This window comes from Macrotis lagotis, chromosome 1, assembly GCF_037893015.1.
Source record: "Macrotis lagotis isolate mMagLag1 chromosome 1, bilby.v1.9.chrom.fasta, whole genome shotgun sequence".
Lineage (NCBI taxonomy): Eukaryota > Metazoa > Chordata > Mammalia > Peramelemorphia > Peramelidae > Macrotis > Macrotis lagotis.
The window spans coordinates 117,684,819-117,699,684 of NC_133658.1; the positions used below are offsets into that span (position 1 = coordinate 117,684,819).

General features: G+C 34.5%; 1 protein-coding gene across 1 annotated transcript in view; it reads left to right on the forward strand.

Moving 5' to 3' along the window:
- Nucleotides 1–14,866, forward strand: part of REL (REL proto-oncogene, NF-kB subunit) — a 56,121-nt gene that overhangs the window by 30,517 nt on the left and 10,738 nt on the right. The window contains exons 5-9 of the mRNA XM_074206741.1: nucleotides 1,367–1,507; nucleotides 10,901–11,005; nucleotides 11,101–11,313; nucleotides 14,332–14,400; nucleotides 14,546–14,614. Of these exons, the coding sequence (XP_074062842.1) occupies nucleotides 1,367–1,507; nucleotides 10,901–11,005; nucleotides 11,101–11,313; nucleotides 14,332–14,400; nucleotides 14,546–14,614 (597 nt within the window). The remainder of the gene's footprint in view (nucleotides 1–1,366; nucleotides 1,508–10,900; nucleotides 11,006–11,100; nucleotides 11,314–14,331; nucleotides 14,401–14,545; nucleotides 14,615–14,866) is intronic.

Sequence of the window (14,866 nt, forward strand, 5' to 3'; positions counted from 1 at the left end):
TAAATACATATTTTAGATTATTATCAATGTTTTTCTGTTTCTTCATATCCACAAAAATATTAGCATAAAACCTTTTGAATCTAGAAATTTCATGCCTGAATTTTTATTTATGCATAAAATTTCAAATAAAGATCTTAATGATTTTTCCTTATATATGTAAAATAGGTATGGCTTCTTTAAACACTTATATAAATTACCTCCCACTACTCACTGCTCTTAATTTCTATATGTTCTATGTAACCCCAGGCCAATCACTTGGTATTTTTTTTTTCTTGCCTCAGTCCCCTCAGTTGTTAGATGGGGCTATAATAGCCCCTGCCTCCCAGGGTTGTTGTGAGAATCAGATGAGATGTTATGCAGTGCCATGCACAAAGACAACACTCCATAGTTTTTATTCTCATTACAGCTAAGTTTCTTCTTAATTTTCTATGTTCAATATAATTGTCTATTCATAGGGTTATAGATTTAGAACTGGATAAGGATAGAGAATGATTGAAACCCCTTCCATTTGAAAGACTAGGAAGCTGAGCCACACCCCCAACCCTGCCCCTCCCCCCCGCTGGAACACAGTGGGTCAGAGACCAGATAGAAACCCCATCCTGGACTCCAGATTCATTCTAAGGTGCTGGGTTCCTTCTTGAGTTAGGCTATTTTTTTTTTTACTCCCATTACTAACACTTTCAACTGAATTCCTTTATCAAACATTTAAGGGGGGCTGGTCCCCTTTTCATTCTTGTGTGCTACAAATATCCCTTTGTTCAGCAGCATTTATATCACCAATGTCAGTTTTTTATCCCAAGAAGGGGAAGTTTCAGTTTCTGTTTTTCCACTTTTATAAAATGCCCAGTATAGTGCTTATGATGGAAAACTGTGGTGGTTATTATTATTATTGTTTGTCCTTCATGCTCAAAGAAGACCATGACATCAAGGAGGTGATGCCATGTGAATTGGATTTGAGTAAAAGTCACTAGCCTCACTTTCTCTTCCAGAGTCATCTGTGTCCAGTGGCCAGATATGAATCAGGATGACTGGAGATAGCCCTGGGTGTGAAGCAATCATGCCCAAGGTCTGACTGAGGTCAGATTTGAACCCAGGGCCTCCTGACTCCAGGACTGGTCCTCTCTATCCACTGCACCACCTAACTGCTCTATGATTGGAAATACTTGAATGATGAATTCAAGTTGGGGCAGGAAAATGGTGTATCAAAGGATTAAAAATGTGCCATTCACTTTTTTTTGAAAAAAAGTAATGTATTTGTCTAACCTTTTTCTGAGTTAGTTGTATGGAATTATGGGAGGAAAGAATTTGTACTTTTTAAAAATCTTCCTAATTATTTAAATCTCTTTAAAATGCTTTTATTATGTAGTTCCAGAGCAACAACTACTCAACATTGAAGACTGTGATCTCAATGTAGTTAGACTCTGTTTTCAAGTTTTCCTTCTTGATGAACATGGCAATTTGACTTCAGCTCTTCCTCCTGTTGTCTCCAACCCAATCTATGATAATCGTAAGTACTTATTTTCTCTCTTGTGTTTACACCTCAGCTTGTTTTCTTGAAGCTTAATCCTGCTTGGATGACTTCTACTTTATCTTGTTTCTAGAGGGCCATTTCCATGTTGTTTTCTCCCTTAGAGTGTAAGTGCATTGAGGTCATAGATTGTTGTTGCACTTTTGTTGGCCTAATGGTCAGCAAGGGGTCTGGCACCAGACTGGGCCAGATAAATGCTAGTTGACATTCATTGAATGAATGAAAATGCTCTTTTTAAGGCTTGCTAAGTGCTGAGGGTACAAGTTTATCTCTGATCTTGGAGGGGTCATATTAAAGTTAGGAAGAAGACCAGGGAGCAAGGTCTGAAGCGAAATGTTGGAGCCTCCCTGAAAGTGAGAGAGTGATCAGAAAGGACAGTAGGAAACCAGAGCAGAAATGTGGGAACTGAAAAGATTAAATAAGCTCAAGTATGAGGTAAGAGTATTTGCTTAGAGAAAGAGGCTGTGGGGACTTGAGGACAAGGCTTAGAATGAATACTATGGGAAATGGGACAGAAAGAGGTATATAAAAGGAAGGAGCAAGCACTTATGAAGGTCCTGTTACACACCAGGACTGTGCTTAGGTCTTTACAAGTATGACCTGCCTTGATCTTCATAACAATCTTGAGAAGGAGGAGGTATTGTTCTCTTTCCCATTTTACAGTTGAAGAAATTAAGGCAGAGGTTAAATGACTTTCCAGTGTCATACAGCTAGTAAGGGGGTCTTGGTCCAGATAGAGCTCAGGTCTTTCTGACTTCAGGTCTAGTGCTCAGTTCCTACACCCTCTAGCTGCCTCTGGTGTCTAAATCTCAATGGATTAGAAAGCAATCTAGAAAAGTTTGCTTTGTAGCAGTAAGCACATGTTTGAGGGTAGAGCACATACATTTGTGGTAGACTGAGCCAGCATAGCTTTGTGATTTCCTCCATTTGTGTTGGTGGATTGGGAGTAAGAACATAAGATCAGTTGTTGGGTGGTCCAGGATTGGAATAGGATAGCAACAGTGGAAGGACAAGGGGTGAAGGGATTCAAAAGTGAAGGATAGGGCCATATTAAAATGATTAGCTGCAGGGAGAAGCCTCTTCAGAAAGATTCTGTTAATGGCAGAATAGTCAATGAGAACGAGATGGGATCTAGAGATGAGAAGAGAGATGTAGAAGAAGTGAGAGGAAAGGAGATTATAATCAAAAAGAAAAACTTTAGGATATATAAACTTGGAGGTAGAATAGGTGAATTTATAAATGATGATATATTCCAAGTGATTACCACCTCTGTGAGTTTCTTAGGCTGATATCATGGGAGTTAAGGAGGTTAAAAAATTATTATTTTGAATGCTCAAGTCACTAGGGGGTGCTGATGGAGAAAATCACTGGGAAAGGTGGAAGAGTGACTTGGATATCAGTAGAAGTTTCATTCATTCTACAATACCTGAGTCTAGAAAGTATGCTAAGATTAGAGGATAAAAAGACAAAAATGTTCCCTCAAATCTTTTACATTCTTTGAAGGAGGGGAAAGACAACAGAGCATAGAAAAATTAAGGCAAAATATTTTCAAAGTGATGATGATGATGATGATGATGATGATGATGATGATGATGATGATGATGTTTGTCCTTCATTCTCGAAGACCATGACATCAGGGAGGTGATGCTATGATATGTGTGAATTGGATTTGAGTGAGGGAGTGCTGTGCTAAGTTACCAGCCTCTTTATTCCTCAGAGCCATCTGGGTCCAGTGATCAGATAGGAATCAGGGCTGGAGGTGACCCTGGATGCGAGGCAATCAGGGTTAAGTAACTTGCCCAAGGTCTCATAGTTAGTCAAGTGTCAAATGTCTGAGATGTGCTTTGAACTTGGGTCCTCCTGACTCCAGGACTGACTATCCATTCAAAGAAGAGACAGCACTTTCCAGAATGGATGGTACTGGCAATTGAGAGGATTGGATAAGTCTTCCTATAGGAGATGCCAAATAAGTAAGCAGTGTAGTCCTGGAATAGGGGAAGGGGAAGGTACCCTGTACTTATATAGGTGATGGTTTTAGGAATAGCAAGTGGGACATTTTGAATGTACTATAGAGGCATAAAAGAAGAGCAGTAAGGAGCAACATAGAAAGATAGTCTGTAGCCAGATTTTGAAAGACTTTAAAAAAACAAAAAGAAGTGTTTGTATTTTGATTTCATTAGATGAGATGAAAGTGCTTTGAAGGCAGAATCTATGTGATTATTGGTAAAAATGGATTAGGACTGAATATTATATATTGAGGACCTATTAGCACAATGAGAATGATAGAATGAGTACTTCATCTTTATCGTGACATGTTTAAGCTCTTTAGAGATGATTTGAGACAAATCTGGCCTACCATCCAGACTTTTCATCTGTCACTTTCTTGTGTCCATATGGTTTTGAAAGATCTCTTGCTCAAAGCTGTAGTCATTTTAAGTTTTTCCCTTAGATCTTCTCAAGACATTGAAAGGTAGATTTTTCTGTTATACCAAATTAAGTAAATATTATCGTTAAGTAATAAAAATATTTTATTTCAAGTCTTGCTTTTTAATATTTTTACATACTTATCACCTTGAAAAGAAGTTAATTGTTTTTGTATTGTTTTAATAAGTTTCTAATCGTATTGTGCTATATTAAACTTCAGTATCAAGGAATTTAAAAGCAGATCAGTGCATGATAAAAGTACATGATTCATTTATAGGTTTACTTTAGGTTTTTGTAAGGCAAACGGGGTTAAGTGGCTTGCCCAAGGCCACACAGCTAGGTAATTATTAAGTGTCTAAGATCAGATTTGAACCCAGGTACTCCTGACTCCAGGGCCGGTGCTTTATCCACTACGCCCCCTAGCCGCCCCATAGGTTTACTTTAAAGAAATAGAATTTGTGTAGCTAAATAGAATGAGAGATTTCCCACACTATCTTAGGATAATTTTATTGGATTAAAACTTGGTTTTAAGCACTGAATAAAAATAAGTAAAAATCCATTTTTAAATCTTTTATAATTTTTACTCTGGCATGTAATATAAGAAATTTAAAAAGTTTATGTGAACTTAACACATGAAAATATCTTATCTTTATTAAATATACATTTGAATTGATGTCATCACTTCCTAAGCAAGAGAAATATGTACGTATTGTGGGGGAAGTTCGGCTTTATTTTATCTTAGTCTGGGTTTTTATGTGGGTGACTTTGGGTATTTAGAGTCTTCCTCCATTACACTTCATCTATGACATAAATAAGTGTATTATCTGTCTTCAACCACAAGTTCACTTGTCTTACTGACTTTAAGTTTTAGTCAGCTAAAGTCATCCCTTTCATGCTTTTGAATCAAGTTATTCCCCAAAGGTAGACTAAACAGAGATCCCTTTGCAAAAGAAGCTATGTTTCAATAGGTTTTTTTTTCTTTTCAGTTGTAAATTATGTGATAAAACTATATTTGTTTCCTTTACAAAAACTCATTCCTGGTTCTCTTTAAATTTCCTTTAATTATTAGAATTTGAACTAAAGATTGTGGAAAGTAGAAAGTAATTTAATGGCAACGATAAGTTTTGTTTTTAAGAAATTTACATATTTTATTCCAAATACTATAAGAACTTATATACATTAATACAGGACTAAAAATGAACAATGAGTTATAATTTTGATATTGGTGATGAAATGGTATATCCAGTGACAGTCAACACACATTTTTAATTTAGCATGAAAAGAAAGGAATAAGAAACGAACTTTTGGTTACAGGAAAATGGGGTATTTATTACCTTCTGGGTATACCACTAATACACATGTGGGGTTTATATAGAACTTATTTGAAACAATAAAGGTTGAATTAAGTATCAAATGTTAGTAAGGAATGATTCCACAAAGAAGATCCTCCAGTAATATTCTACTTGGCATGAATTGCCAATTGCCAAGTATTTTATTAAAACCATCATTCTTGTGGGACAAGCATAGTACACAACAAATTAGAGAAATTTATGTTAGTATAGAATTTGCAAAATGGGATCATATTTTCTTTGACTTTCTAATTATTATTTACTTCTAAATATTTTGCTTTCCACTTTTTAAATTGATATAAATAGGTTTCAATGATAAGTTAATGACATCTGCAGTCATATGAATAAGTTTATATAAATTTTATAAAATGACATAAATAAGACTGTCTAAAAAGTTGAGTGGGTTTTACATAGCGCATAACATCATATTGAGTATTTTAATTAAGAGAATACTACTAGTCCTTAACTAATGTCCCATTCATTCCAAGCAGTTTTTGATTTAAAAAAATTTAATATAAAATACAAATTTTGGCAGTCACTTCATTGTGAAGAGATATATTTTCAATTTCCTTACATATGTCAAAAGTGAGATTTTGTTATTATACCTATGACATTTAAGTTTTGTATGAGTTTTAGGGACATATATAAGTTGAATATATATTTGTGATAGATGATTTTGATGTCTTTTAGAAAAACAAATTTCTGGTTCTGTCATTTCTGTTGATAAGCTGGAGATTGAATTTGTCTTGAAGAGAAAGTTCTAACTACTTTTAAAACAATTAAACCATGCATTGACTCTAAAATGAGGTTCATAATACTTATAACATTCGGTATTGTTTGAATAATATGAAATTTAGTGAAGTTTTAATACTGCTTTTCTTAAAATATTAATGAAAGATTTTAATATTTATTTTCTTCTGAGTTAAATGTGTGAAAAATATGTATGTTGAATTTTTTCTATAGATTACACTCTCTTTTAAACCAAAGTTTAAACTTTTATGTCAAACAAGTAAATAAGCACAGTGATAATTTTATATGCTAGAGTAGGTGGAGGATGTAATTTTGGAACTGATGACTCAACTCTTCCCAGAACATTCAGAAAAAAGCATATATCTCTTGAGTCATAAGAATTTGTGAAAGGAAGAATTAGTCCTTTTGTGGTCCACAAATAAAAAGTAAAAATTGTTAAGGAAAATATAAATTCTAACCAGAAATGTATCATCGTACAACTTCTGGTAGTTTTCTATCATATTGGAAATGCTTAAACATAGATCCGTGGAGGATTGTGTGACTGAAATGTTCTAAATTCAGAATAATTCATCCTCAGGTTAGCCATATAGTAAATTATTTAACTATCACAATTGTCAAAAACTCTCTGCCAAAGCAATGAAATGTAAGCATGATATTGTTTATTGATGGTAATTGGTTACTCCTTGCTAAGGGATATATAGAGTTGGCCATCTCTATGCCTAACATGACTAATAAGGGGGACTATCATTTTACTAGAATGAGTATCTGAAATATGATGAAGATTATCCAGTTTCACCAGTCTAACAATTGGTATTTACTTCCTCTGATAATTTAGGAACAAATATTACAACAGAAAAAAAACTTGAATGTATCTGTAATCAATTAATTATTTATTAAACATCTATGTGCTGAGCATAAAAGACTCAGAGATATGAATTGATGTTTTGTTATTCTTCTAGATGAGGAGTCACTTCAATTTAACAACTATTTAAGTTGTTAACTATTTAGAATACATAGATTAAAACAATACACCATCCTTGCCCTTAAGAAGCTTACACTCTGCTGAGGAAGGCAGAATACAAAATGTTCACATGTAAATATAATACAAAATAGTCATCTTCTGTGAGGGCAGAGTAGAAGACTATGAAAATCTAAAGGAGAAGATTTCAGTTGGAAAGGAGGGACAAATTAAACTTCACACAGTTGATAAACATCTAAACCGAGGCTTAAAGATCATTCTGAGAAGCTAAAAGGAGGAGGGGAATATTTTCATACATACCTACAGCTTGCATGAATACATAAAAGCCTTGAACAAATAGTTTCAAGCTATACAAATCTGTTACTAGAAATGGAAAAATTTGTGAGAAAAATTTATGTCATTGCTTTTAAAACCCAGGAAATTTATCTAAGGAACCCAGATTTATTGATTGATGGAAATTATGTATTAATTTGGTAAAATCTGAGCTATATCATTGCAAGTTGCAGGAATGTAGCTTCTACTAGATACCTAAAAAGGCACAACAATATATAACACAAATAGGCAATTATGAGGGCAGAGTCATAACTCTTTCCAGATGTGTCTAATCATTAAAATGTTTTTTTCCTTACATCAAGCCAAAATTTATAATTTTTTTACCCTTTTGTTCTAATTCTGCTCTCTGGAGACAAGAAGAACAATCTGATTCTTTTTGAACATGACAGCCCACCAAATGCTTGATAGTGATCATGCCCCCTCAAAAGCTTTCTCTTGTTTAAAGTTCCTTCAGATGATCCTTCCCATGTATGATCTTGGGGCCCTCCACTCCTTGCTGTTTTCTTCTGGTCTGTTTCTGGTATATTAATATTCTTCCTTAAATATGGTGCCCAGACTGAGGCTAATCCTAAACCTGTGACCTGATCAGGGACTGGCAGTGCCATGGTCACTGGGGTCGAGCCTAGGCACGTCAGCAAGCTTGGATTGAATAGGGAGGTATCATTTCAAGACACGTAAATAGACTCTATTGGTTTCTGGGCTAGCCAAATAGTTCCGTTACCCACCAATCCAGCCCACACCATCTCCATCATGCCTCTGAAATTAGTGGGAGAGACCTTGTCAAATGCCTTCCAGAAATCTTGGAACTATATCAACAGTATTTAAGAAAATTGGGTTTGCATTCTTCTTTGTACACTCCCTGGGGTGATTGTGGAAAAAAAAATGTGTTTTGCAAACCTCATTTGAAAAATAGAGTGGATGACAATACATACAGTTTTTATTTTTTTCATAAGGATAACTGTGATGTCATCCATGTAGGAAGCTCCTCAGGAAGAACTTCCTCTCTCTGTATTGATCTACACCTTCTCTAGTATATGAGGTCTATGAGCATTGCTGACATCATTCAGATTAAATGACCTTCTCAAAATCCCACAACTTGTATGTCACAGGAGGGATTAGAACCGTGTTTTTCCTGACTCCTAGACCAGCTTTCTTTCTACCACAGCACAGTTTATTGTCTACTTTGTACCATGTAATTAAATGTGGGCCTAGAAGTGAATAGGAAGTGAACATCAGGCTAGATTGAGTAGGGGAGCTGCTAACCACTAGAAATCCCCCTCCCCCTTTTTTAACATTAGTATTTTCCTGTTTGATTTTGTATGAATGCATAGAAAACCACAGTCTAAGAAAACTCTCAGATGACCTAAAGGGCAATGGAAAAAGACACATGGTGGGTGTAAATAGGATATATCATATCACTTACTTGTATTCAAGAAGGGATATGAAAAGTATCATCAAAGACATGTCCAGAAAAGGAGTATTGGTCATGTAACAAAAAGAAGTGATATTAGATGGACAGTTTGACCACTGTATTGTGGGTCCATTCATATTTTAAAAAACAACAGGAAAACCTCCTGAGCATTGGGAATTTTGGAAAGATGTGGATAGGACTCCCACCAGTTATAGATGGGCTGTGGTACCTCATACTGAAAACATGAATCCATTGCAATATCAAACTAAAAGGAGAAAATAATAAAAAGTGATGTTTATGGAGAATACTTCAGGCTCTTTAATTGGATAAAGGATATAGTTGATGTTTTCTGAACCTTTATTACAAAATGAACATAAAGATAAGACATGGGGGACTTCAGACTGAAAATTTACAGGAAAACCTCATACTGCAGCAAGATAGCCAGTGCATTATTAATTTGCCTTATTGACAATCTGATCAATGAGGAAGACTTTGTTAAAGTTGTAGATATGAAAAGATTTTGGAATAAAGTAACTGTTTTAGTAGGAAAAGCACTGGATTTAGGGTCAGGTCCTGAGTTAAATTATGACTTCTGCTTGCTGGGTATTATGTCCTCGGCCATTTAACCTTTTAGGGCCTCAATTTCCTTTATCTTGTAAAATGAGGGTTTGGCCCCAGTTGTCACTAGCACCCTTCTACCTCTTAATAGATGATCCTGTAGTCTTATCAACTAGGATTGGTAGATAGAAATCACAGGGCAGATTGCAACTCAGCAATAGGGAATAATAGCAAAAAATCAATTTAAAAATTAAATGGGATGCCTTATGAAATAGTGAGCATACTGAATCCTCATTCCCTTACTAAGTGTGTGATCCTGGGGCAAGTCATTTAACCCTGTTGTCCTCAGTTTCCTCATCTGTAAAATGAACTAGAGCTGGACATGGCAAATAGCAAGAGTGTCTCTGCCAAGAAAACCCAAAATGGGGTCATGGAAAGTCAGATACAGTTGAAATAACTGAACAACAGGAACCAGCTGGCTTATGTTTAAGCAAAGATGCTTCCAATTGAGGTGCTATTAGAGGGGATTCCTGCATTGAGTGAGATGTTGGACTACATTATTTCCAAGGTCCCTTTACAATTCATAAGATCCTTTGATTATCTAGCTGTTTAAGAATTAAAGCACATAATGTCAGGTTTATAAGGATTTGAAATACATATACATATATATATATATATATATACACACACACACATATATATATATGCACACACATACATGCATATATATATATATATATATATATATACATATATAATAAGTAATGACTCCTTAGTTTGCAACTTATTTTCCCTAAAAGGCGAGATTAGACAAGACTTAGGTATGAATCACTTTCTGATAGTTACTCTAGGTCCATGGGCAAGTCAACTTAATCTCTCTGAAACTACATTTTATCATTCATAAAATGAGCATAAAAATCACCTGAAGTGCCTAGATGATATAAATATTTTATAAAATCTTCAAGTGTTATAGAAATGTCTGTTATGAGAATTTTCTTTTTTGATAATTTGATTCAATTCATTAAACTTTTTTTTAAGCAACTCTTCTGTATCAGACACTATATACCAAGCTCTGGGAATACAAATAATAAAAAGAAGGCTAAACCCGCCCTGCCAGGAGGGAAGACAAAACTCAGAAGGAAGCTGAAAGGGCAGTGGGAGCCCCATGGCACCTGGGGCCAAGGGCATGATGTTTGTGTCAGAAATCAAAGAGAATCACTAATAGAAAATAGAGGGTTCTCTGGAAAGTCCTGAGTCCTAGATAAAAGCAGATTTTGGGAGGAGTTTATTGACCAGTCAGAGGGGAGAGGCAGCTGGGGAGCCAAGTCTGTTTGCCTCAGTTTCCTCTTCTATTGGATAATAACAGCACCCACCTCTCAGAGTTGTGCGGATGAGAAAGTAATTATAAAGCACTTGGCCCATCACCCAACAAGCAGGTGATATATAAATGTTATATATAAAATTTAGTAGGTGACAAATGTTGTTTTGATTATCATTACAGCTTTACTCTTAAGTAATTGAAGACATTGTTGAAATACCCATTCAGTTTTTTCTCCATGTATTTCTAGGAGCTCCTAATACCGCAGAATTAAGAATCTGTCGTGTAAACAAGAACTGTGGAAGTGTCCGAGGAGGTGATGAAATATTCCTCCTCTGTGACAAAGTTCAGAAAGGTGTGTCTCTTTGAATTCTTTCATTAAATTTATTTCATATAAATATACATATTTTACATTTTAATCTTCCTTTAAATATTTCCTTATATATCTAGATGATATAGAAGTTCGATTTGTGTTAAATGATTGGGAAGCTAAAGGTAGCTTTTCACAAGCAGATGTACATCGCCAAGTTGCCATTGTATTTAAAACGCCGCCATTTTACAAAGCCATAACAGAACCAGTAACAGTAAAAATGCAGCTCCGAAGACCTTCAGACCAGGAAGTTAGTGAATCCATGGACTTTCGATATCTGCCAGATGAAAAAGGTATCTCTTTACTACAAGGAAAGGTTATTCAAATAAAAGTTAGTTTTGTTTATGATTGTTCTTATTGATTCAAATGTGGGTTTCAGTTATGTATCCATAAATTTTTTTACTTTTGTTTTTGAACTCCCTATTATATTTTATTTGCCTTCCTTTGCAGATCAATATTCATTGCATAGCTGTGTGGCTGATAAATATTATAAATATTTCATTATAAATGCAACTGTACTTAGTTGCTGTGATGCATAATAAAAAACAAGAAATGGATCTTGCTCTCATTAGAGCTTCCTGGCTATGGTGGGAAGAGTAAACAGAGACATAAAGAAGGTAGAAAGAGTAGAGGAGAGGTTCAGAGTACTCCAGGACACTCAGGAAAGAAAGCGGTCTATTCCAGAGTGAGGAAGAGACCTTTTTGAAAGAAATGACATTTGACTTGGAAGTAAAACTCAGAGGGATGGTATTCTAGGGATAAGCATAGGGAGGTAGAAGCCCATGAACTGAGGCAGGGGGTAGGCAAAGTACAGGATAGGGTTAGGAAACAGGAAGGGGGACAAGATTCTAAAGTTTATTGATAATAATGACTGAGATTTATATAGTATTTTAAGATTTGCAGAGTACTTGCCATACATCATTTAGTTTCAAACCTAAAAAAAACATCTTGTGAGGTAAGCACTGCAGGTTCATATAATGATCTTCATTTACAGATGAGAGAATTGAGGCTCAAAAGAGTCAGAGGATCAAAGATTTAGTGTTTGAAGAAGCCTTAGAGACCATCACATCCAGCCCTCACCCCATCCTCACCTCCATTTTATAGTTGAGGAGTCTGAGGCTCCGGGACTTGTTGAAGGTCACAGAGATAATAAGAGGGACACAAGTCCTGTTCTACATTCCCCATAGTCTTTATAAGCTAAGGGTCTATGTCAGTCTGAATTCCCTGATGGCTTTGGAGGACTTCATTTTCCATGAAAACCATGAAATTAAAAGAGTTCCTCACTATATGAGATGTCTGGAGAGTTTGGTCTTTAGTTAAAAGTTTTTCTCCATTTATTACATGTAAAAGGCTTTTCTCCAGTATGAATTCTCTGATATCTACTAAGGTTTGTTCTTCAGATGCAGCCTTTCCCACATTAATTATATACGAAGGATTTCTATCTAGTATGAATTCTCCTTTACTTGTGCATTCTCCCACCTCTGGTATCTCAGATGCCATTCAACCTTCATTGTGAAGGGCTTTGCACTAGGCAGACAGACCATGGAGGAGGGGAAATTTGCACAGGGAGTAGAAATATGAGACAGGGAAGTGAATTAAGAGAATTAGTAGGAGTTAATAAAGTCCTAAAAAGGGTTTCACTGAAAATAATTTATGACTTTCATTTTTACTTAAGATGAAAATGTGAGAAGGTATATTTTTGTATTTCCTTTTTTTAACAAGTTGATTAGAAAGTTAAACTGCTGCTACTTTAAATATATATACATATATGTTTATATGAATTTATATACATGGATATACATTGTCTATATATCACATTTATGCATATTGTGTTTGGATGTAGAATCTTAAACTTTATTTTAAAAAACACTTTCATATACAAGGTGTTATTTTCTTAATGTAGTGGAAAGAACAATTGGTTTTGGGAGTAAGAAAACTTGAATTCAAATTCCAGCTTCACCACCTGTGCCCACTTTGGGCAAGTCCCTTCAACCCTATAGAGCTCATTTATAAAATGAGGTTGGACCACATGAGCCCTGAGGTCCCTTCTTGCTCTAAATATAGGACTCTTTGATCCTCCCACAACCCTGTGAGGCAGGTAGGATCACTGTAAATTCTGTTTTGTTTTTTTTTGAAATTAACATTCATCAAATCAGTAAGCAGTTATTTGCTGCCTATATATAGTGTTTTTTATGATTTTTTTTTGATCTTCACTAATTGAATAATGGACATTTAATGTTTCTTGATTAATTAAATGATTAATCCTAAGCTTTTTATTTCTTTTTATTGACCTTGATAAAGGAATTCTGATTAATTGTAAAGAAGAATAAACATTTTAAATACTTAATATCCTTTTTTTCTCTTTCACTCAAGTTTCTTTGGTTATATACATTTATGAATTAAATTACCATTAATAAAACTATCTAATTTTTACCCTTGCACTGATTAAATTATTATCTTTACAATTTTCTTTATAAAGATTATCTTAGCTAACCAGAGAAAAGCATTTACTACTTTCTGTGAAAAAAGAGCCTTATATTTTCCTTTAAGTTCAGTTCTCTAGTAAATAACCTCCCTTATGCCCAGTAATCATTTGAATTAAGATTATTTGGTAAGTAATTCATTAGCTTAATGCATAACAGTTTTTAAAAGCTGGAAATTATTTTGGGAAATAATTCATGCATCTTCTTATCAAGACTTACTCTAAACTCTTTTCAACCAGTAGGTTAAGATCAGATTGATAGAAACATCTATGCATGTATGAAAAAAAAACTTTTTGATGGCTCTATTGGGATTGAAATATCAACTTCTTGTTTGTAATTTTTACAACTAAAAATTTTAGAATGCTATATGTGAATTAAAATCTTTTTTCTCCATAAATTCTGCAGAAGAAATGAATACTTTTCACAATTAAGACATCTTGTATTGATGATGGTGATGTAATGAATCAGTCATTATTAAATCACTCATCTACAGTGACACATCCACTCTGCAGTAGACAGAGCGCTGGACCTAGAATCAGGAAGACCTGAATTCAAATCCAGCATCAGACACTTAACTAACTGAAAACCATTTCATTGTGTGCACCAGTTTCCTCAGCTGTAAATTGGGGAAAGTGACAGTGCTTGCCTCACAGGATTGTTGTGAAAATCAAATGAGATAGTTGACAAGTGCTTTTTACAGGGACTGGCATAGAGGAGGTGTTGTATATGTTTCTTCTCTCTTCCAATACTTCCTATATACATTTTTTAAAAAAAGGATAGAAGCATAATTTTGTGATTAATGTTTTGCCCTTCTTCCTACCTAACCAGATCCATATGGTAATAAATCAAAGAAACAAAAAACAACTCTCGATTTCCAGAAGCTGTTGCAAGGTTGTGGTAAGGATTTTTTACTTTTAAACATTTTACCAAATTTTCAGAATTAAAACAATAGATTTTTCTAATTTATTTTTAGTATTTTAAATCATCTTATTTTTAAATGTAAATTTCAAAATAATACTAAAGGAAATTTTTAAAATTATAGCTAATTTTCCAGAAAGATCAAGAGTTATGCCTCCCCGATTGACCGGAGAAGGGAGAAGCATCAAAAAAGGTATTTATTTCTGTAGTAGTTAATCTTTTTGACTTTTCCTCACAAATTTAAAACACATATGCCATAACATATTGAAATATATTGGTCTGTACAAAACAGTCTGATTATGTTCTTCATATTTCCATTACTTTAATTTTTTAGAGAATAAATTAAGTCTTATAATAAACATATAATTAACTGAAAAGTAGAAAAAAGATGTTCTGGTAATTGAATTTCTGTTTATCTAAAATTTAATCCTTTTTGTTTCAAGCC